The sequence below is a fragment of the Heterodontus francisci genome, chromosome 30 (genome assembly GCF_036365525.1).
Source record: "Heterodontus francisci isolate sHetFra1 chromosome 30, sHetFra1.hap1, whole genome shotgun sequence".
Taxonomy (NCBI): domain Eukaryota; kingdom Metazoa; phylum Chordata; class Chondrichthyes; order Heterodontiformes; family Heterodontidae; genus Heterodontus; species Heterodontus francisci.
In genome coordinates this window covers 2269410-2290189 of record NC_090400.1, presented here as the reverse complement: position 1 = coordinate 2290189, position 20780 = coordinate 2269410, and the positions used below count along the sequence as shown (strand labels likewise).

The window sequence follows — 20780 nt, the reverse complement described above, 5'->3', positions numbered from 1 at the left end:
GGGACGAGGTGTTGTGGGTAATGGCGGAGTGGACCAGGGCATCGTGGAGGGAACGATCCCTTTGGAATGCTGATGGGGAAGGGAGGGGAAGATGCATTTGGGAGTGGCATCACGCTGGAGGTGGTAGAAATGGTGGAGGATGATCCTTTGGATGTGGAGGCTGGTGGGGTGAAAAGTGAGGACAAGGGGAACCCTGTCATGGTTCTGGGAGGGAGGGGAAGGGGTGAGGGTAGAGGTGCGGGAAATGAGCCGGACACGGTTGAGGGCCCTGTCAACCACAGTGAGGGGGAATCCTCAGTTGAGGAAAAAGGAGGTCATATCAGAAGCGCTGTCATGGAAAGTAGCATCATCAGAAAAGTTGGGTTGGAGACGGAGAAACTGGGAGAATGGAATGAAGTCCTTACAGGAGGTAGGGTGTGAAGAAGTGTAGTCGAGGTAGCTGTGGGAGACACTGGGTTTATAATGAATATTAGTAGATAACCTATCCCCAGAGATGGAGACAGAGAAGTCGAAGAAGGGAAGGGAAGTGTCAGAGATGGATCATGTAAAGGTGAGAGAAGGGTGGAAATTGGAAGCAAAGTTGATAAAGTTTTCCAGTTCAGGGCGGGAGCAGGAAACGGCACCGATACAGTCATCAATGTACCGGAAAAAGAGTTGGGGGAGGGGGCCTGAGTAGGACTCGAGCAAAGAATGTTCGACATATCCCACAAAAAGGCAGGCATAACTCGGACCCATGCGGGTACCCATAGCAATACCTTTTACTTGATGAAAGTGCGTGGAGTTGAAGGAGAAGTTGTTTAACATGCGAACAACTTCAGCCAGGCAGAGGAGGGTGGTGGTGGATGGGGACTGGTTGGGCCTCTGTTCAAGGAAGAAGTGGAAAGCCCTCAGACCGTCCTGGTGGGGGATGGAGGTGTAGACAGACAGTTTTCAATGAAAAGATCAGCAAACCCCGTTGAGACTGACATCACGAAAACATTGGATTTTGGGAAGGAGGTAGAAGTGGGCTGTCCAGGGTTGTGGGACTATGAGGTTGGAAGCTGGAGAGGGAAGATCTCAGTGACAGTCCTGTGGACAGTAGCTTGATGTTCGGTGGTGGGGTCATGGTCCAGGGGGAGGTAGGAAGAAGCGTCTGAAAGCTGGTGCTCAGTTCCAGTTTCCTAGCCCCAACCACTTCCTCTTCACTGTAGACATCCAATCTCTCTACACCTCCATCCCCCACCAGGATATTCTGAGGGCTCTCCACTTCTTCCTTGAACAGAGGCCCAACCAGTCCCTATCCACCACCACCCAGCTGAACTTGTTCACATATTTAACAACTTATAGAGTCATACAGGGAGATACAGCACTGAAACAGGCCCTTTGGCCCACCGAGTCTGTGCTGACCAACAACCACTCATTTATACTAATCCTACATTAATCCCATATTTCCTACTACATCCCCACCATTCTCCTACCACCGACCTACAATAGGGGCAATTTACAATGGCCAATTTACCTATCAACCCTGCAAGTCTTTGGCTGTGGGAGGGAACTGATGGAAACCCACGCGGTCACAGGGAGAACTTGCAAAGTCCGCACAGGCAGTACCCAGAATCGAACCCAGGTCGCTGGAGCTGTGAGGCTGCGGTGCTAACCACTGCACCACTCACAACTTCGCCTCCAACTCCACGCACTTCCTTCAAGTAAAAGGTGTAGCTATGGGTACCCGCATAGGTGCTAGTTATGCCTGTCTTTTTGTGGGATATGTAGAACATTCCTTGTTCCAGTCCTACTCTGTCCGCCTCCCCCAACTCTTTTTTCCGGTACATTGATGACTGTATCGGTGCCATTTGCTGCTCCTGCCCCGAACTGGAGAACTTTATCAACTTTGCTTCTAATTTCACCCTTCTCTCACCTTTACATGGTCCATCTCCGACACTCCCCTTCCCTTCCTCAACTTCTCTGGGGATAGGTTGTCTACTAATATCCATTATAAGCCCACCGACTCCCACAGCTACCTCGACTACACTTCTTCACACCCTGCCTCCTTCAGGGCTCCATTCCATTCTCCCAGTTTCTACGTCTCTGATGATGCATCTGCTCTGATGATGCTACCTTCCACGAAAGCGCTTCTGATATGTCTTCCTTTTTCCTCAACCGAGGATTCCCCCCCACTGTGGTTGACAGGGTCCTCAACTGTGTCCGGCCCACTTCCAGCACCTCTACCCTCACCCCTTCCCCTCCCTCCCAGAACTGCAACAGGGTTCCCCTTGTCCTCACTTTTCACCCCACCAGCCTCCATACCCAAAGGATCAGCCTCCGCCATTTCCGCCACCTCCAGCGTGATGCCACTACCAAACGCATCTTCCCCTCCCCTCCCCTGTCAGCATTCTGAAGGGATCATTCCCTTCGCGACGCCCTGGTCCACTCCTCCATTACCCACAACACCTCGTCCCCTTCCCATGGCACCTTCCCTTGCAATCGCAGGAGGTGTAATACCTGCCCATTTACCTCCAACGTCCTCACTGTACCAGGCTCCAAACACTCTTTTCAGGTGAAGCAGCAATTTACTTGTATTTTTTTCAATGTAGTATACTGTATTCACTGCTCACAATGTGGTCTCCTCTACATTGGGGAGACCAAGCGCAGATTGGGTGACTGCTTTGCGGAACACCTCCACTCAGTCTGAAAGCATGACCCAGAGCTTCCGGTTGCTATCCATTTCAACACTCCTCCCTGCTCTCATGCTCACATCTCTGTCCTGGGATTGCTGCAGTGTTCCAGTGAACATCAATGCAAGCTCGAGGAACAGCATCTCGTTTACCGATTAGGCACGCTACAGCCTGCCGGACTGAACATTGAGTTCAATAATTTCAGAGCATGATGGGCTCCCCTTTTTATTTTTAGTTATTTTTTTCTTTCTTTCTTATTTGTTTATTTTATTTTGGTTTGTTTCATCATTCATTTTTTTACCATCTGCCTGCCCACTGTTTTTTTTTCATGTTTGTTGCTTTGGGCCAAGGCTGTTAATTTTTCTGTCAATTAACACCCTCTCTGCACTAATGCTTTGTCTTTCAGCACACCATTAACATACCCTTTGCTTTTGCTCCATGAACTTCTAGCCAGTTATTCTCTGTCCTATCAATACCTTCCCTTTTGTTATCTCTTGCCCCACCCCCGCTTTATTTGCTTAAAACCTATTACATTTCTAACCTTTGCCAGTTCTGATGAAAGGTCACTGACCTGAAACGTTAACTCTGCTTCTCTCTCCACAGATCCTGCCAGACCTGCTGAGTATTTCTAGCATTTCTTGTTTTTATTTCAGATTTCCAGCATCTGCAGTATTTTACTTTTATTTTAGATGCAGGTAAGATGTTTCCCCTGGTTGAGGAGTCTATAACCAGGGGACACAATTTTAAAGTAAGGGGGAAGCCAGTTAGGACAGAGATGAGGAGAAATTTCTTTACTCAGTGGGTTGTGAATCTTTGGAAGCCTCTACCCCAGAGGGCTGTGGAAGCTCAGTCATTGAGTATGTTTAAAGCAGAGATTGACAGATTTCTAAATACAAATGACAAAGAACAAAGAACAAAGAAAATTACAGCACAGGAACAGGCCTTTCAGCCCTCCAAGCCTGCGCCGATCCAGATCCTCTATCTAAACATGTCACCTATTTTCTAAGGGTCTGTATCTCTTTGCTTCCTGCCCATTCATGTATCTGTCTAGATACATCTTAAAAGACACTATCGTGCCCACGTCTACCACCTCCGCTGGCAACGCGTTCCAGGCACCCACCACCTTCTGCGTAAAGAACATTCCACGCATATCCCCCCTAAACTTTTCCCCTCTCACTTAACTCGTGACCCCTAGTAATTGAATCCCCCACTCTGGGAAAAAGCTTCTTGCTATCCACCCTGTCTATACCTCTCATGACATAAAGGGATATGATGATAGTGTGGGGAAAAGGCATTGAAGTGGATGATCAGCCATGATCATGTTGAATGGCAGAGCAGGCTCGATGGGCTGAATAGCCTACTCCTGCTCCCATGTTCCCATCTTGCTAAATGGAAAATCCCCTGCCTGGGTAAATGTAACCATTGGAGTTCTGCTCTATTTGTGAATGAGACAGAACATGGTGTCTGCAGTAGTGTTACTACATTTCACAATGACATGGAGATTGCAAGTTGAATAGAAACAGATTATCTTATGCAACATGAATTCCCACGTCTTTCTCTGCTGACTCATTTCCGAACTTCTATCTCACCTTTCGTTTCTCCCCTCTTGTGTACCTTACCCAATGTGTCTTTCCTCCCCTGCCTTCCTATTCTCCTCCATTGCTCCATCCTCCTCTCCCACTGACACTTCCTGTTGCTAGGGTTCCCACGGGTGGAAGGTAACCTCACCAAACCCCTTGCCCTCCGGGCCACTCCTCCCACCACTGCCCCCTCAGACTCTGCTAACTGGACAACAGCGATAGCCCTTCACCCTCCAGATTGTCCATTTACTTAAGACCTTATTGTATTGAAAACCCAGCTTTAACTGAAACTTGGCTCTGTTCTTGAAAGATTGAAACTTCATTAAACACACATTGGAACATTCAATACATGTTTAACAGGGCAAACAGCTGAGCACTCTGGGTTGGGTGCATTACTACATAGGTAGGGCAACAAATAGAAAATATTTCTGAAATGAAACAAGTCTTTTTACCTGATTCTCCAGAGTATTTAATCTCTCCTGTAGTTCAGCAAATTTGGTGCAGTTCATACATTCTGAAAGTAAAATGAACATCTGTTAAAGTTTACACACACCATGTATAAAAAGCAGAAAAAATATCTACGGCTTTTCAGCAGACACACTGGGGTAGGCTATGATTTAGTGAGAAATGTGAAATGGATGATAGCAAATGAGCATTCCCGTTTACATCTCTTCTGATCTTTACTTCCTCAAAAAATAGACTATCTGGTCATTATCACATTGCTGTTCATGGGACTTTGCTATGCGTAAATTGGCTGCCGTGTTTTCTACAATACAACGTGGACTCAATGGGCTGAATGGCCTCCTTCTGTGATGTAAGTGACTCTATGACAACAGAGACTATGCTTCAAAAGTACTTCATTGACGGCAATGCTCTTTGGGATGCCCTGAGGTCATGAAAGGAGCTATAAAAATGCAGGTCTTTCTTTTTTAACTCCCTCCTCATACCTTGAATATCGCACCAAATCTAATCCAACACTCCTGCTCTGGACACTCTGGGCTGTAACCCTCCTTATCATCTTCATCGGAGGAGCTTTGCTGAATGCCTTTGGAAAATCCATTTTTTTATATTCATTCCTGAGAATATGGGCATTGCTGGCAAAGCCACCATTTATTGCCCATCTCTATTTGCCCTTGAGTTGGTGGTGGTGAGCTGCCTTCTTGAACCGCAGCAGTCTATCCGGTGCGGGTACACCCACACTGCTGTTAGGAAGGGAGTTCCAGATTTTTGACCCAGTGACAGTGAAGAAATGGTGATATAGTTCCAAGTCAGGATGGTGTGTGACTTGAAAGGAAATTGCAGGTGGTGATGTTCCAATGCGTCCGCTGCCCTTGTCCTTCTAGATGGTGGCTGTTGTGCGTCTGCAAGGTACGGTTGCAGGAGCTTTGGTGAGTTGCTGCAATGCATCTTGTAGATGGTACACACTGCTGCCACCATGCACTGCTGATGGAGGGAGTGAATGTTTAAAGTGGTGGATGGAGTGCCGAGCAAGTGGACTACCTTGTCTTGGATGGTGTTGAGCTTCTTGAGTGTTGTTGGAGCTGCACTCATAGAGGCAAGTGGATCACACTCCTGGCTTGTGCCTTGTAGGTGGTAGTCAGGCTTTGGGGAGTCAAGAGGTGTATTACTTGCCGCAGAATTTGCCTTCTCTGACCTGCTCTTTTAGCCACAGTATTTATGTAGCTGGTCCAGTTCAATTTCTGGTCAATGGTAACCCCCAGCATGTTGATAGTGGGGGATTCAATGATGGTAATGTCATTGAATGTCAAGGGGAGATGGTTAGATTATCTCTTGCTGGAGATGGTCATTGCCTGGCACTATGTGGCATGAATGTTATTTGCCATTTATCAGCCCAAGCCTGAATGTTGTCCAGTTCTTATTGCAAGCAGACACAGACTGCTTCAGTATCTGAGGAGTCACGAATGGTGCTGAAAATTGTGCAATCATCAGCAAACATCCCCACTTCTGACCTTATGATGGAGGGAGGGTCATTGATGAAGCACCTAAAGATGGCTGGGCCTTGGACACTACCCTGAGGAACTCCTGCAGTGATGTCCTGGGGCTGAGATGATTGACCTCCAACAACCACAACCATCTTCCTTTGTGCCAGATATGACTCCAACCAGTGGGGAGTTCACACCCTAATTTCCCTTGACTTCAATTTTGCTAGGGCTCCTTGATGCCATACTCGGTCAAATGCTGTCTTGATATCAAGGGCAGTCACTCTCAACTCACCTCTGGAATTCAGTTGTTTGTTCCATGTTCCATGGACCAGGGCTGTAATGAGGTCTGGAGCTGAGTGGTCCTGACAGAACCCAAATTGAGCGTCAGTAAGTAGGTTATTGCTGAGCAAGTGCTGCTTGATAGCACTGTCAATGACACCTTCCATCACTTTACTGATGATTAAGACTAGACTGATGGGACAGTAACTAACTGGGTTGGATTTGTCCTGCTTTTTGTGGACAGGGCATATCTGGGCAATTTTCTACATTGTCGGGTAGTGTGTGTTGTAGTTGTATTAGAACAGCTCGGCTAGGGATGTGGCTAGTTCTGGAGCACAAGTGTTCAGCCGGGATGTTGTCAGGTCCCATAGCCTTTGCTGTATCCAGTGCATTCGCTATTTCTTGATGTCACGTGCAGTGAATCAAATTGGCTGAAGACTGGCATCTGTGATGCTGGAGATCTCCAGAGAGGACAAGATGCATCATCCACTCAGGACTTCTGGCAAGATAGTTGCAAATGCTCCAGCCTTGTCTTTCGCACTGTGCTGGGCTCATCGTTGAGGATGGGGATATTTGTGGAGCCACCTCCTCCAGTTAGTTGTTTAATTGTCCACCACCATTCATGACTGGATGTGGCAGGACTGCAGAGCTTAGATCTGATCCATTGGTTATAGGATTGCTGTCTATCGCTTGCTGCTTCCACTGTGTAGCATGCATGTATCCTGTGTTGTAGCTTTACCACATTGGCACCTCAATTTTAGGTGTGCCTGGTGCTGCTCCCGGCATGCTTACCTACACTCCTCATTGAACCAAGGTTAATGGTAGAGTGAGGGATATGTCAAATCATGAGATTACAGATTGTGGTTGAATACAGTTCTACTGCTGCTGATGGCCCACAGTTCCTCTTGGATACCCAGTTTTGAACTGCTAGATCTGTTCTATCTCATTTAGCACAGAGGTAGTGACACACAACATGATGGAGCATCTCCTCAGTGTAAAGACGGGACTTTGTCTCCATAAGGACTGTGTAGTGGTCACTTCTACCAATACTGTGATGGACACAAGAGAACATAAGAAATAGGAGCGGGAGTCGCCTATTCAGTCCCTCGAGCCTACTCCGCCATTCAATAAGATCATGGCTGATCTGATTGTGGCCTCAACCCCACTTTGCTGCCTGCCTAACATAACCCTTGCCTCCCTTATAGATCAAAAATCTATCTAACTCATTCTTGAATATATTCAATGACCCAGCCTCCACTGCTCTCTGTGGAAAAGAATTACAAAGGTTAACGACCCTCAGAGAATAGAAATTCCTCCTCATCTCTGTCTTAAATGGGCAACCCTTTACTCTGAAACTGTGTCCCTTAGTTCCAGATCCCCCAACAAACGGCAACATTCTCTCAGCATCTACCCTGTCAAGCCCCCTCAGAATCTTTTATGTTTCAATAAGATCACCTCTCATTCTTCTTAACTCCAATGAGTATAGACCCAACCTGCTCAACATTTCCTCATAAGACAACCTGTTCATTCCAGGAGTCAACCTAGTGAACCTTCTCTGAACTGCTTCCAATGCAAGTATATCCCTCCTTAAATAAGGAGACTAGAACTGTGCACAGTACTCTAGGTGTGGTCTCACCGATGCCCAGTACAGTTGTAGCAAGACCCTAGTTTATACTCCATCCCTCTTGCAAGGAAGGCCAACATTCCATTTACCTTTCTAATTACTTGCTGTACCTGCATGCTAACTTTCTGTGGTTCATGTACGAGGCTACTCAGATCCCTCTGAAAAGCAGCATTCTGTAATCTCTCTGCATTTAAATAATATTCTGCTTTTCTATTCTTCCTACCAAAGTGGACAACCCCACATTTTCCCACATTATATTCCATCTGCCAAATTTTTATCCACTCACTTAACCTATCTATATCTCTTTGCAGACTCTCTATCATCGTCACAACTTCCTTTCCCACCTATCTTTGTATCGTCAATAAATTTGGCGACAAGACACTCTTTCCCTTCATCCAAATCATTAAAATATATTATAAATAGTTGAGGCCCCAGCAATGATCCCTCTGGCACTCCACTAGTTACAGTTTGCCAAACTGAAAATGACCCATTCATCCCAACTCTGTTTCCTGCTAGTTAGCCAATCCTCTATTCATGCGAATATATTACCCTCGACACCATGAGCTCTTATCTTGTGTCCTCACCTTATATGCAGAACCTTAAGAAATGCCTTTTGGAAATCCAAATATACTACATCTACTGGTTTCCCCTTATCTACCCTGCTTGTTACATCCTCAAAGAACTCTAATACATTTGTCAAACATGATTTCCCTTTCATAAAACCATGTTGACTCTGCTTGATTGTATTATGTCCTGCTGCTACTTCCTTACTGATGGATTCCAGCATTTTCCCTAGGACAGTTGTTAGACTAAACTGGCCGATAGTTTCCTGCTTTCTGTCTCCTTCCTTTCTTGAATAGAGGTGTTACATTTGTGATTTTCCAATCTACTGGGACCTTTACAGAATCTAAGGAATTTTGGAAGATTACAACCAATGCATCTATTATCTCTGTAGCCACTTCCTTTCGGATGCAGGTGATCAGGTCCAGGGGACATGCCAGCCTTTAGTCCCATTAGTTTTCCGAGTACTTTTTCTCGAGCGATTGCAATTGTTTTGACTCCCTCCCTTCCATTTGCCCCTTGATTTTCTACAATTATTGGGATGCTGTCAGTGTCTTCGACTGAAGACAGATACAAAATATTTGTTCAGCGTCTCTGCCATTTCCCTGTTTCCCATTATTAATTCCCCAGTTTCATCCTGTAAGGGACCAAGGTTGACTTTAGCTTTACTTTTTATACAGGTTTACTTTTACTTTTAATATATTCGTAGTAGCTTTTACTGTCTGATTTTATATTTCTTGCCAGTTTCTAAAATTTTCCCAATCTTCTGGTCTACCACTAATCTTTGCAGAATTTATTTAGAGATACAGCACTGAAACAGCCCACCGAGTCTGTGCCGACCAAGAACCACCCATTTATACTAACCCTACAGTAATCCCATATTCCCTACCTACACTAGGGGCAATTTACAATGGCCAATTTACCTATCACCTGCAAGTCTTTGGCGGTGGGAGGAAACCGGAGCACCCGGCGAAAACCCACGCAGATACAGGGAGAACTTGCAAACTCAACACAGGCAGTACCCAGAATTGAACCCGGGTCCTTAGAGCTGTGAGGCTGCGGTGCTAACCACTGCCCCACTGTGCCATCCAATTTGATACCATCCTAAACTTCCTTAGAGAGCCACGGATGGTTCATGCTTCTTGTAGAGTCTTTCTTTCTCAATGGAAGAGATGTAGAATCATAGAATGTTTAAGGCACAGAAAGAGGCCACTTGGCCCGTCGTGTCTGTGCTGGCTGAAAAACAATCCACCTATTCTAATCCCACCTTCCAGCATTTGGTCCGTAGCCCTGCAGATTACGGCACTTGAGGTGCCTTCTAAATGAGTTGAGGGCTTCTGCCTCAACTACCCTTTCAGGCAGTGAGTTCCAGATCCCACCACCCTCCAGATGAAAATGTTTTTCCTCATCTCCCCACTAATATTTCTACAATCACTTTAAATCTATGCCCCCTCGTCACTGACCTCTCTGCTAAGGTGAATTGGCCCTTCACCTCCACTCTATCCAGGCCCCTCACAATTATGTACATTTCAATCAGATCTCCCCCTCAGCCTATCCAATCTTTCCTCATAGCTGCATTTTTCCAGTCTTGACAACATCCTTGTAAGTCTTCTTTGTACCCTCTCTAGTGTAATTACATCCTTTCTGTAATGAGCTGACCAGAACTGCACACAGTACTCAAGTTGTGGCCTAACCAATGATTTATACAGTTTCAGCATAATCTCCCTGCTCTTATATTCTATACCTTGGCTAATAAAGGAAAGGATTCCATATGCCTTCTTAACCACCTTATCGACCCGTCCTGCTACCTTCAGGGATCTGTGGACATTCACTCCAAGGTCCCTCACTTCCTCTACACTTCTCAGTATTTTCCCATTAATCGTGTATTCCTTAGCCTTGTTTGCCTTCCCCAAATGCATCACCTCACACTTCTCCAGGTTGAATTTCATTTGCCACTTTTCTGCCCATCTGACCAGACCATCTTCCTGCAGCCTGCAGCTATCCTCCTCACTATTTACCACACGGCCAATCTTTGTGTCATCTGCAAACCTCTTGATAATGCCCCCTACCTTTACATCCAAATCATTAATATATACCACAATGTATATTTCACAGATGTATCTGTGAAAGGTGGATTGGTGAAGATGTGGTCAAGTAGGTTTTTGCCTCTTGTTGGTTCTCTCACCACCTGTTGCAGGCCCAGTCTAGCAGTCCATCAGGACTCAGCCATTCGGTCAGTAGTGGTGCTACCGAGCCACTCTTGGTGATAGACATTGAAGTCCCCCACCCAAAGTACAGTCTGTGCCCTTGCTACCCTCAGTGCTTCTCCCAAGTGGTGTTCAACATGGAGAAGCACTGATCCATCAGCTGATAGAGGGCAGTAGGTGGTAATCAGCAGCAGGTTTCCTTCCTTCTGTTTGACCTGATGCCTTGAGAGCTTATTTGGTCTGGAGTCAATGTTGAGGACTCCCACGGCCAATCCTTCCTGACTGTCCACCACTGTGCCACCACCTCTGGTTGGGTCTGTCCTGCTGGTGGGACAGGACATACCCTGGAATGGTGATGGAGGAGCTTGGGACATTCGTTGTCAGGTATGATTCAGTGAGTATGACTATGTCAGTGTTCCAATGGTGGGATCTGGACTCATGACTCCAGACCATCAATCTGAGCCTCTGGATTACTAGTCCAGTAACATTACCACTGTGCTACTGTCCCCTTTGGAAAATCTGAATTACGCTTGGGTTTCCACCGGGTGCTCCAGTTCCCTCCCACAGCCAAAGACTTGCAGGTTGATAGGTAAATTGGCTATTGTAAATTGCCCCTAGTGTAGGTAGGTGGTAGGAGAATGGTAGGGAATATGGGACTAATGTAGGATTAGTATAAATGGGTGGTTGTTGGTCAGCTCAGACTCGGTGGGCCGAAGGGCCTGTTTCAGTGCTGTATCTCTCTCTATGACTCTATAACTATAACCATTAGAGTATCCTTGTTTACTAGCTCAGTCATCACCACAACCCCTCCCCAACAAAGAATTACAACAGGTTTGTAAACTATTACTTTTAAAACCATGTTGACTGCTCCCTACACGATTTTTGCATATTGGAACTATATTTGCCACCTTCCTGTCCTCAGCTTCTACTATAGTATTTATGAAGCTCTGAAAAATATCAACAGAGCATCATGTATTTCCTACTTCAATTCCTTGAGGATTCTAGGAGTTACCCTACCTGGGTCAGTTTCTATATATTTAATTGCCACAGTATTTACCTGGCCCCTCAACATGCTATAGGTCACTGAACCTCGTTACTGACATTGACTGGAATTTGCCTGCAGTCCTGCTTTGTGAAAATTGATGTGAAGAATCAATCCAATATATCTGCCGTGCCCTGACCATCTGGAATAGTCTTTCCAAATTTATTGTTTAATGGTCCCACTTGTTCTTTAAGCTTCTCCGTACTGTTACAATGGTTCTCTAACATCTTTAGGTCCCTCTTGCTGCCTGAACTGTCTAATGGTTGTCAGAAATTCAGCATTTATTGAAACAATACTGAAAAATGATTTCACATTTTTCAATCTAAAATCGTCTAAATGAAATCAGCTGTTGTATTTAAATTAATTTCAAAGACTTTTGAGAATATTTTGAAGATGCATAATGCTAAAAATGATGCGTTATCCGATCCAAGAAGCTGTTTTTTTAAACTGAACTGGTATTGTGCATTGAAAGGTTCTTCGCTCTTTGAACCTTTAAGTACTGGAATTTCCCCAGTGATCTGTAATGCATTAAACTGCTGTTCATCATCAAGAACATGCAGGAGTAATGTTAAGTACTGGGAAGCTTTCTTGCTTTTGCAACCAGATACACCACCATATAGGCCCAGGTCTGGGATAGTGCAGATCAGATAGAATACAGCAGTCCTGCAATATACCTACGTGTCCTTTTCACTTCTCAGATTACCTATCTTTGAGGACTGCCTCAGACATCTATCAGGTTAATTATCAAATAATGTCAGTTTTATGGTTTGGAAGTGGACCCTAGTTATGGATTTATAGCTAAGAGGAACATCAATGAAAAAGCGAGACTTCACATGTTAGAGGATGGGAGACAGTTGGAGAAAATCCTACCAAGATATCTAACTGCAGGAAGGCAAGTTACATCACAGTCAAGAATAAGGGTTTTCTTTGGCTATTGCAGATTATAGATAAATAAAAGCAAAATACTGTAGATTATAGGTAGTTAGATACTGTTTTGGCCAATATTTGCCTACAAGAATTATATGGACATTCCCATGAGTCAATGAGTTTTTCCCCATTTAATCTAGGTGCATTTGCAGACAGAAGTTAAACTATAACAAACTTCACACAACTCAAAGGCTTTTTGTTCTAACTCCTAACTAGCTGGACCACCATCGCAGTTCTGATGAAGGGTCAATGACCCGAAACGTTAACTCTGCTTCTCTCTCCACAGATGCTGCCAGACCTGCTGAGTATTTCCAGCATTTCTTGTTTTTATTTCAGATATCCAGCATCTGCAGTATTTTGCTTTTATTTTATTATATTATTACCATCACAACATATTGCGCCCAATACTGACCTCTGTATTCATGGGTTGTTTCATCTACAAAGCAAACCTGTGCTCCTTAATCCACAAAGGAAAGGAAAGATGAGCACGTCACTCCGTTGATATATGGCTAGCTGCCTGGCCTTGCTACCTCATGGTCATTCTTTATGTGATAAATCACCAGATAATCTGCTTACATTAGGATGTTGTAGTACAGCAACAAATTGATTCTAGTTCGGAGTGAGGACTTACTAAGGTGTGTAAGTATCAAGGTCTCTTCTTTAATTTCTCTGTTTACTAACTTGTTCCTTTATCCTCAGCACACCAGGAGACATTCACTGATTCTTGCACATGACAGCTCCTCTCTCTCCCTCATTTGTGAATTGACATGCTGAGTGGCAGCAGGCTCCTGGGCTGTGAAGGAGCTCCCCAGTCAGACATTCACAACTGCTCCTTTCAGCAGGAGTCCCTGGAGAGTGTTTACTCCATCTCCATCCTTGTCGGCTCACTGTGCTGCCTCTGTTACTGCTCAATTCAGATCAGCAAATTCAGCATCAAACCCAGGACCTTCCTGATCTGAAGAGCTCAGTTCCTTTCTGGGCATGTTTTTATTTATTTATTAGCAGCATGTGGGTGTCGCTGACAAGGCCAGCATTTATTGGCCATACCTAATTGCCCTGGAGAAAGTGGTGGTGAGCCACTTTCTTGAATGCAACTGAGTGTCTTGCTAGGCCATTTCAGAGGGCAGTTAAGAGTCAACTACATTGCTGTGGATCTGGAGTCACACATAGGCCAGACCTGGGAAGGATGTCAGATTTCCTTCCCTGAAGGACATTAGTGAACAGATGGGTTTTTCTGACAATCTGGCAGTTTCATGGTCACCATTATTGAGTCTAGCTGTTTAGTCCAGCTTTATTTGATGAATTGAATGTAAATTCCTCAGCTGCTGTGATGGGATTTGAACCCATTAATGGAGCTACTTGCTCACAGATTGTCTGTCACTATTCGGGAAATAAAGGAAAATGTTGCAGAAGTGTTTTGTTTCTTAGCTGCTTGCAAATGAATTCTATAGTTATTTTTAAAAATGACAGAGAAAAGCAAACTATTTTACTATGTATCCCCACCATACACGCTGAAATGTTCCATTAGAAAGGAGTCAATGCACATTTGTGCCTTTGATAAATTTAAACAAAGTTTAAGTCTGTCATCTTACATGGGATGGTGCAGGAAATACTTTTTCATCATTTAGCCTCCATTAATGAGAGATGCCATTAAGTTTGGGTTGCGACAAAGGAAGCCCATTATAATAAATTAGATTTTTTAAAAACAGAACATCAGCATTTTCTTGAAATAATTTGGAGCTGATTGATTTTCCTGACACAAACCAGACACCCTTTGTTTAAATCTCAGAGCTAGTCTGGCATTCCACTTTATGTGTATTTTCCCCCCATTTTTTTGGCTTTATTCACAAGGAATTCTGCAAAACTGTTGAGACCTTTTAGTTATGTGGAAAGATCTAAAACACCCAAGGAAACTCAACATTGCCTCAGAGAGCTGGTTAGTGAAAAACGTTACCTAACCAGAGAGCCAGTCCTGTGGGCAGCCTGCGGTTTTGAGAGATGTCTGATATTTCACTACTTGTTAGCAAACAGCTGTCACACATTGTCTGCTAAACAGATGTTCACCTCTGGAGTCTGTCTGTAAAAGGGCAAGGCTGTACCTACTGAAGCATAATGAAACCTTGAGTCTTTACATCTTTTCTTTACACTTGGTCTGGTCAGGGTTAGTTTTGCCAATTCTAGAAGGAAAGAAAGGGCTTGCAGTTATACAGCACCTTTCGTAACCTCATGAAGTTTCAAAATGCTTTACAGCCACTGAAGAACTTTTGAAGTGTTAGTCATTGTTTCCTACATTACAACAGTGACTACACTTTAAAAGTACTCATTGGCTGTAAAACACTTTGGGATGTCCTCAGGTTGTGACAGGTGCTGTATAACTACAAGTCCTTTCTTTCGAGAGTGGGCAAAACAAAACCAGGCCAGACCAAGTCTAAAGAAAAGAGACATTAGACTACTGGTTAAACTGGATTTCTGATTGTGAAGTGAAGTCAAAAGAATACTTTCTCAATTTAACAAATGTAAGTATCAACTTTGAGAGGGATTCTTGTCACATGGGTTCAGATCCAAACCTCAGTCCAATGCTTCCCTTTTTAACTGTGTTTACCAATGTTGCTCTTCCTTCAGGTTCCAGTTCTGGTGAAAGGTTACAGACCTGTAACGTTAACTCTGCTTCTCGCTCCACAGATGCTACCAGAACTGCTGAGTATTTCCAGCACTTTCGGTTTTTATCTCAATATTCTAAATGTTGTTTTACCAATGAGTTATACAGCATTGAAATAATGCTACAATAAAAATCAATATCAGACCTGTCTTGACAACAATTTTACATTGACTGGATACATTCTCAAGCAGTCTATAATCACATTAAGACCCCTCTCTTTTCATAATTTCAGTGGCTATCAAATCATCATCGATAGACTCATAGAGTCTTTGTGGTGCAGAAAGAGGCCATTTGGACCATCGAATCCATGCTGGCTTTCTATAGAGCAATACAATCAGTCCCATTCCCCCGCTCAATCCCCGTAGATCTGCAAGTTTATTTCACTCAAGTGCCCATCCAATTTCCTTTTGAAATCATTAATTGAGCTTCCACCATCCTTGTAGGCAGCAAGTTCCAGGTAATTACCACGCACTGAGTAAAAAAGTTCTTCCTCACATTCCCCCTGCATCTCTTGCCTAAAACATTAAATCTGTGCCCCCAGTCCTTGTATCATCAGCTAATGGGAACAGTTTTTCTTTGTCTACCTTATCTAAACCTTTCATAATCTTGTACACCTCTGTCAAATCTCTCCTCAATCTCCTTTTCCATACCTGGAACCATTCTGGTAAATCTCCTCTGCACCCTCTCAAGGACCCTCACATCCTTCCTAAAGTGTGGTGACCAGAAATGGATGCAATATTCGAGTTGTGGCCTAGCCAGAGCTTTATAAAGGGTCAGCACAACGTCCCTGCCTTTCTATTCAATGCCTCTATTTATGAAGACTAAGATCCCATATGCTTTGCTAACTACTCTCTCAGTATGTCCTGCCACCTTCAACGATCTATACACATGAACCTCCAGGTTCCCCTGTCCCTGCACACTCTTTAGTACTGTACCATTAAGTATATATTGTCTCACCCTATCCCTTCTGCCAAAATGCATCACCTCACATTTCTCAGTATTAAATTCCATCTGCCACAACCAATGCATTTCCTTCATCAACCTTCTCTGCTACTTCATCAAAAAGTTCAATTTGATTAGTCAAGCATGATCTGCCTTTTACAAATCCATGCTGGCTATCCTTAATTAACTCAAACCTCTCCAAGAGTCTATTGATTTTTTCACTGATTATTGTTTCTAAAACCTTACTCACCACTGATGTTAAGGGTGTCACATTTGTCACTTTCCAATCCTCTGGCACCTCCGCCATATCTAGTAAAGACTGGAATATTATGGTAAGTCTTCCGTTATCTCCACCCCCACTTCTTTTAGCAACCTGGGATGCAAACCATCCGGACCAGGTGACTTATCCACTCTAAACATAGCCAGCCTTTCCAGTACATCCTGCCTATCAATTTTCACCCCATTCTTTATCTCTATCATCTCCAACTCTACTGATACTTTGTCAGAATCCTCTTGTAAATGCTGATACAAAATACTTACTAGGTATTCTCGCCTTGCCCTGTGCCTCTAAGCATATATCACCCACTTTGTCCCTAATAGGACCCACCTCATCTCTTACTACGATTATGAAAGCTGGACTTTGTAACATGATTATGTTTTAAAAACTGTGATTTTAAAAATTTAAGATGAAGTCTGAGAAGTCAGGTGACCTCTTATCCACTCTGATTAGGGACAAGACAGAAACCTTGGTTACCCAAACAGAGAACACAGATCAAAAGCTTTATTTGAAAAACAGAGACTGCAGGGGCATAACACCTGAAAAACAATGGGGTTTACCCTCCCATTCAGATCATAAACAAGAAGTCAAAGAATCTGAGGATAGAAACATAGAAAATAAGAGCAGGAGTAGGCCATTCGGCCCTTCGAGCCTGCTCCACCATTCATTCTGATCATGGCTGATCATCCAACTCAGTAACTTGTTCCCACTTTCCCCCCATATCCTTTGATCTCTTCAGACCCAAGAGCTATATCTAACTCCTTCTTGAAAACATACAATATTTTGGCCTCAACTGCTTTCTGTGGTAGCGAATTCCACAGGCTCACCACTCTCTGGGTGAAGAAATTTCTCCTCATCTCAGTCCTGAAAGGTTTACCCCGCATCCTTAGACTATGACCCCTGGTTCTGGACTCCCCCACCATCGGGAACATCCTTCCTGCATCTACCCTGTCAAGTTCTATTAGAATTTTATAGGTTTCTATGAGATCCCCCCTCACTCTTCTGAACTCTAGCAAATATAGAGTCATACAGCACCAAAACAGGCCCTTCGGCCCACCGAGTCCATGCTGACCATCAACCACCCATTTATACTAATCCTATATCAATCTCATTTTCTCCTCTCACAACCCCACCTTCCCTCAATTCTCCTACCACCTACCTACATTTGGGGAAATTTTTTTTTTTAACATTGGCCAAATTACCTATCAACCCTCAATTCTTTGGCATGTGGAAGGAAACCGGAGCACCCGGAGGAAACCCACGCGGTAACAGGGAGAACTTGCAGACTCCGCACAGGCAGTACCCAGAACCGAACCCAGGTCGCTGGAGCTGTGAGGCTGCGGTGCTAACCACTGCGCCACCCTAACCAACGCAATCTCTCCTCGTATGTCAGTGCCACCATCCCAGGAATCAGTCTGGTAAACCTTCGCTGCACTCCCTCTATAGCAAGAACATCCTTCCTCAGATAAGGAGACCAAAACTGCACACAGTATTCCAGGTGTGGCCTCACCAAGGCCCTGTATAATTGCAGCAAGACATCCCTGCTACTGTACTCAAATCCTCTCACTATGAAGGCCAACACACCATTTGCCTTTTTCACTGCCTGTTGCACCTGCATGCTTACCTTCAGCAACTGGTGTACGAGAACACCCAGGTCTCGCTGCATATTCCCCTCTCTCAGTTTATAGCCGTTCAGATAATAATCTGCCTTCCTGTTTTTGCTACCAAAGTGGATAACCTCACATTTATCCACATTATACTGCATCTGCCATGCATTTGCCCACTCACTCAACTTGTCCAAATCACCCTGAAGCCTCTCTGCATCCTCCTCACAATTCACCCTCCTACCCAGTTTTGTGACATCTGCAAATTTGGAGAAATTACATTTAGTTCCCTCATCTAAATCATTAATATATATTGTGAATAGCTGGGGTCCTAGCACCGATCCCGGTGGTACCCCAGTAGTCACTGTCTGCCATTCGGGAAAAGAACCATTTATCCCTACTCTTTGTTTCCTGTCCGCCAACCAATTTTCTATCCATTGCAATACACTACCCCCATGCACTTTAATTTTACATGCTAATCTCTTATGTGGAACTTTATCGAAAGACTTCTGAAAGTCCAAATAAACCACATCCACTGGCTTCCCCTCATCGACTCTAGTTGTGACATCCTCGAAGAATTCTAGTAGATTTGCGAAGCATGATTTCCCTTTCGTAAATCCATGCTAACTCTGCCCGATTCTACCACTGTTCTCTAAATGTAAATGTACCAGGCAGCTGTTTAATGGAATAATGGAAGGCCCAGGTGGCTTGGTTGAAACCAGACTTCTGGTCTCCGCATAATGGAAAGGGACAATAAGCTTTTGATTTGACTTTGGATTCCAGATAAATGTAACAGATTTTCTGATGGCAGTCAGGCTGTAAGAAAGGAAAACTGGCAGCAGTGGCAGCCTTGAGAGAGACAGAGGGAACACTTGCTCTTGGAAGCCAGATACAGTGAAACGCTATAAAGACTTGAAACAGTTTCGAAAGTTGAAGTTTGTGGAGAAGTAAAAGCCCAACAGGATTACCAGGGATCGCCTTATTCACAGATGTCCAGGTCAAAAGTGCTTGGAGAAGTGAGTGAAAAGGACATTGATTTTGAAAAGGTTTGGGAGATCCAACCCACTGCAAAAGGGAAGAGTTTGAGTCTTTTAACTGTAACATGTAAGTGTGGTGTGAGGTTTCCAAGTATTTTAATAAGTAAATACCTTTCTTTGTAACTTGGGGTATCAGCTACTTATGGAGTCATAGAGTCGTACAGCATAGAAACAGGCCCCTCAGCCCACCACGTCCATGCCAACCATAATGCCCATCTATATTAATCCCACCTGCCTGCATTAATTCCATATGCCTCTATGCCTTGCTCATTCAAGTACCTGTCCAGATGCCTCTTAAATGTCGCTACTGTTCCTGCCTCCACCACCTCCTCAGGCAGTTCATTCCAGATACCTACTAGTCTTTGTGTGAAACATTTACCCCTTTGATCCCCTTTAAACCTCCTCCCTCTCACCTTAAATCTATGCCCTCTAGTTTATTATATAGCACTATTTAGTTAATGGGGATTTCTTTTAGTTTAGTTTTTATAATAAAAGCCTTAAAACGTGAAATCTTGTGTAATTCTTGAAATAGGTCTGGCCATTCATATCTCATACTTTTAATGTTAACGATCTCATTGAGGTCATAACATTACCCACTTACTATTTACAGGCCAAGAGAATATTTTTGGGTTTCCTTTTGTGTTAACATCCATTCTATTCTCATATTCTCTCTTTGTCAGTCGTATTTTCCTTTTCACTTCCCTTCTCAATTTATTGTGTTTGGTCTGGTTCTTGCTTGAAGAATTCACCTGATTCATGCTGCAGCTGTACAGAACTTTAGTTGGGCCACACTTAGAATATTGCGTGCAATTCTGGTCGCCACACTACCAGAAGGATGTGGAGGCTTTGGAGAGGGTACAGAAGAGGTTTACCAGGATGTTGCCTGGTCTGGAGGGCATTAGCGATGAGGAGAGGTTGGATAAACTCGGATTGTTTTCACTGGAACGACGGAGGTAGAGGGGCGACATGATAGAGGTTTACAAAGTTATAAGCGGCATGGACAGAGTGGATAGTCAGAAGCTTTTTCCCAGGGTGGAAGAGTCAGTTACTGGAGGACATAGGTTTAAGGTGAGAGGGGCAAAGTTTAGAGGAGATGTGCGAGGCAAGTTCTTTACACAGAGGGTGGTGAGTGCCTGGAACATGTTGCCGGGGGAGGTGGTGGAAGCAGGTACCATAGAGACGTTTAAGAGGCATCTTGACAAATACATGAATAGGATGGGAATAGAGGGATAAGGACCCCGGAAGTGCAGAAGGTTTTAGTTTAGGCAGGCATCAAGATCGGCACAGGCTTGGAGGGCCGAATGGCCTGTTCATGTGCTGTAAAGTTCTTTGTTCTTCTTTGATGTGCATCATACTCCCTCTTCTTTGTTTCATCATAATCTCTATCTCCCGTGTCATCCAAGGAGCCCTGGCTTTGGTTCCTCTCACTTTTCCCCTTGTTGGA

General features: G+C 44.2%; 1 protein-coding gene across 3 annotated transcripts in view; it reads right to left on the bottom strand.

Annotated features, from left to right (window-relative positions):
• LOC137346457 (collagen alpha-1(XXVI) chain) overlaps positions 1-20780 on the bottom strand; it is a 564356-nt gene that overhangs the window by 147875 nt on the left and 395701 nt on the right. For all 3 annotated transcript variants that reach the window (XM_068009905.1, XM_068009907.1, XM_068009906.1), the window contains exon 4: positions 4687-4748. In XM_068009905.1, the coding sequence (XP_067866006.1) occupies positions 4687-4748 (62 nt within the window). The remainder of the gene's footprint in view (positions 1-4686; positions 4749-20780) is intronic.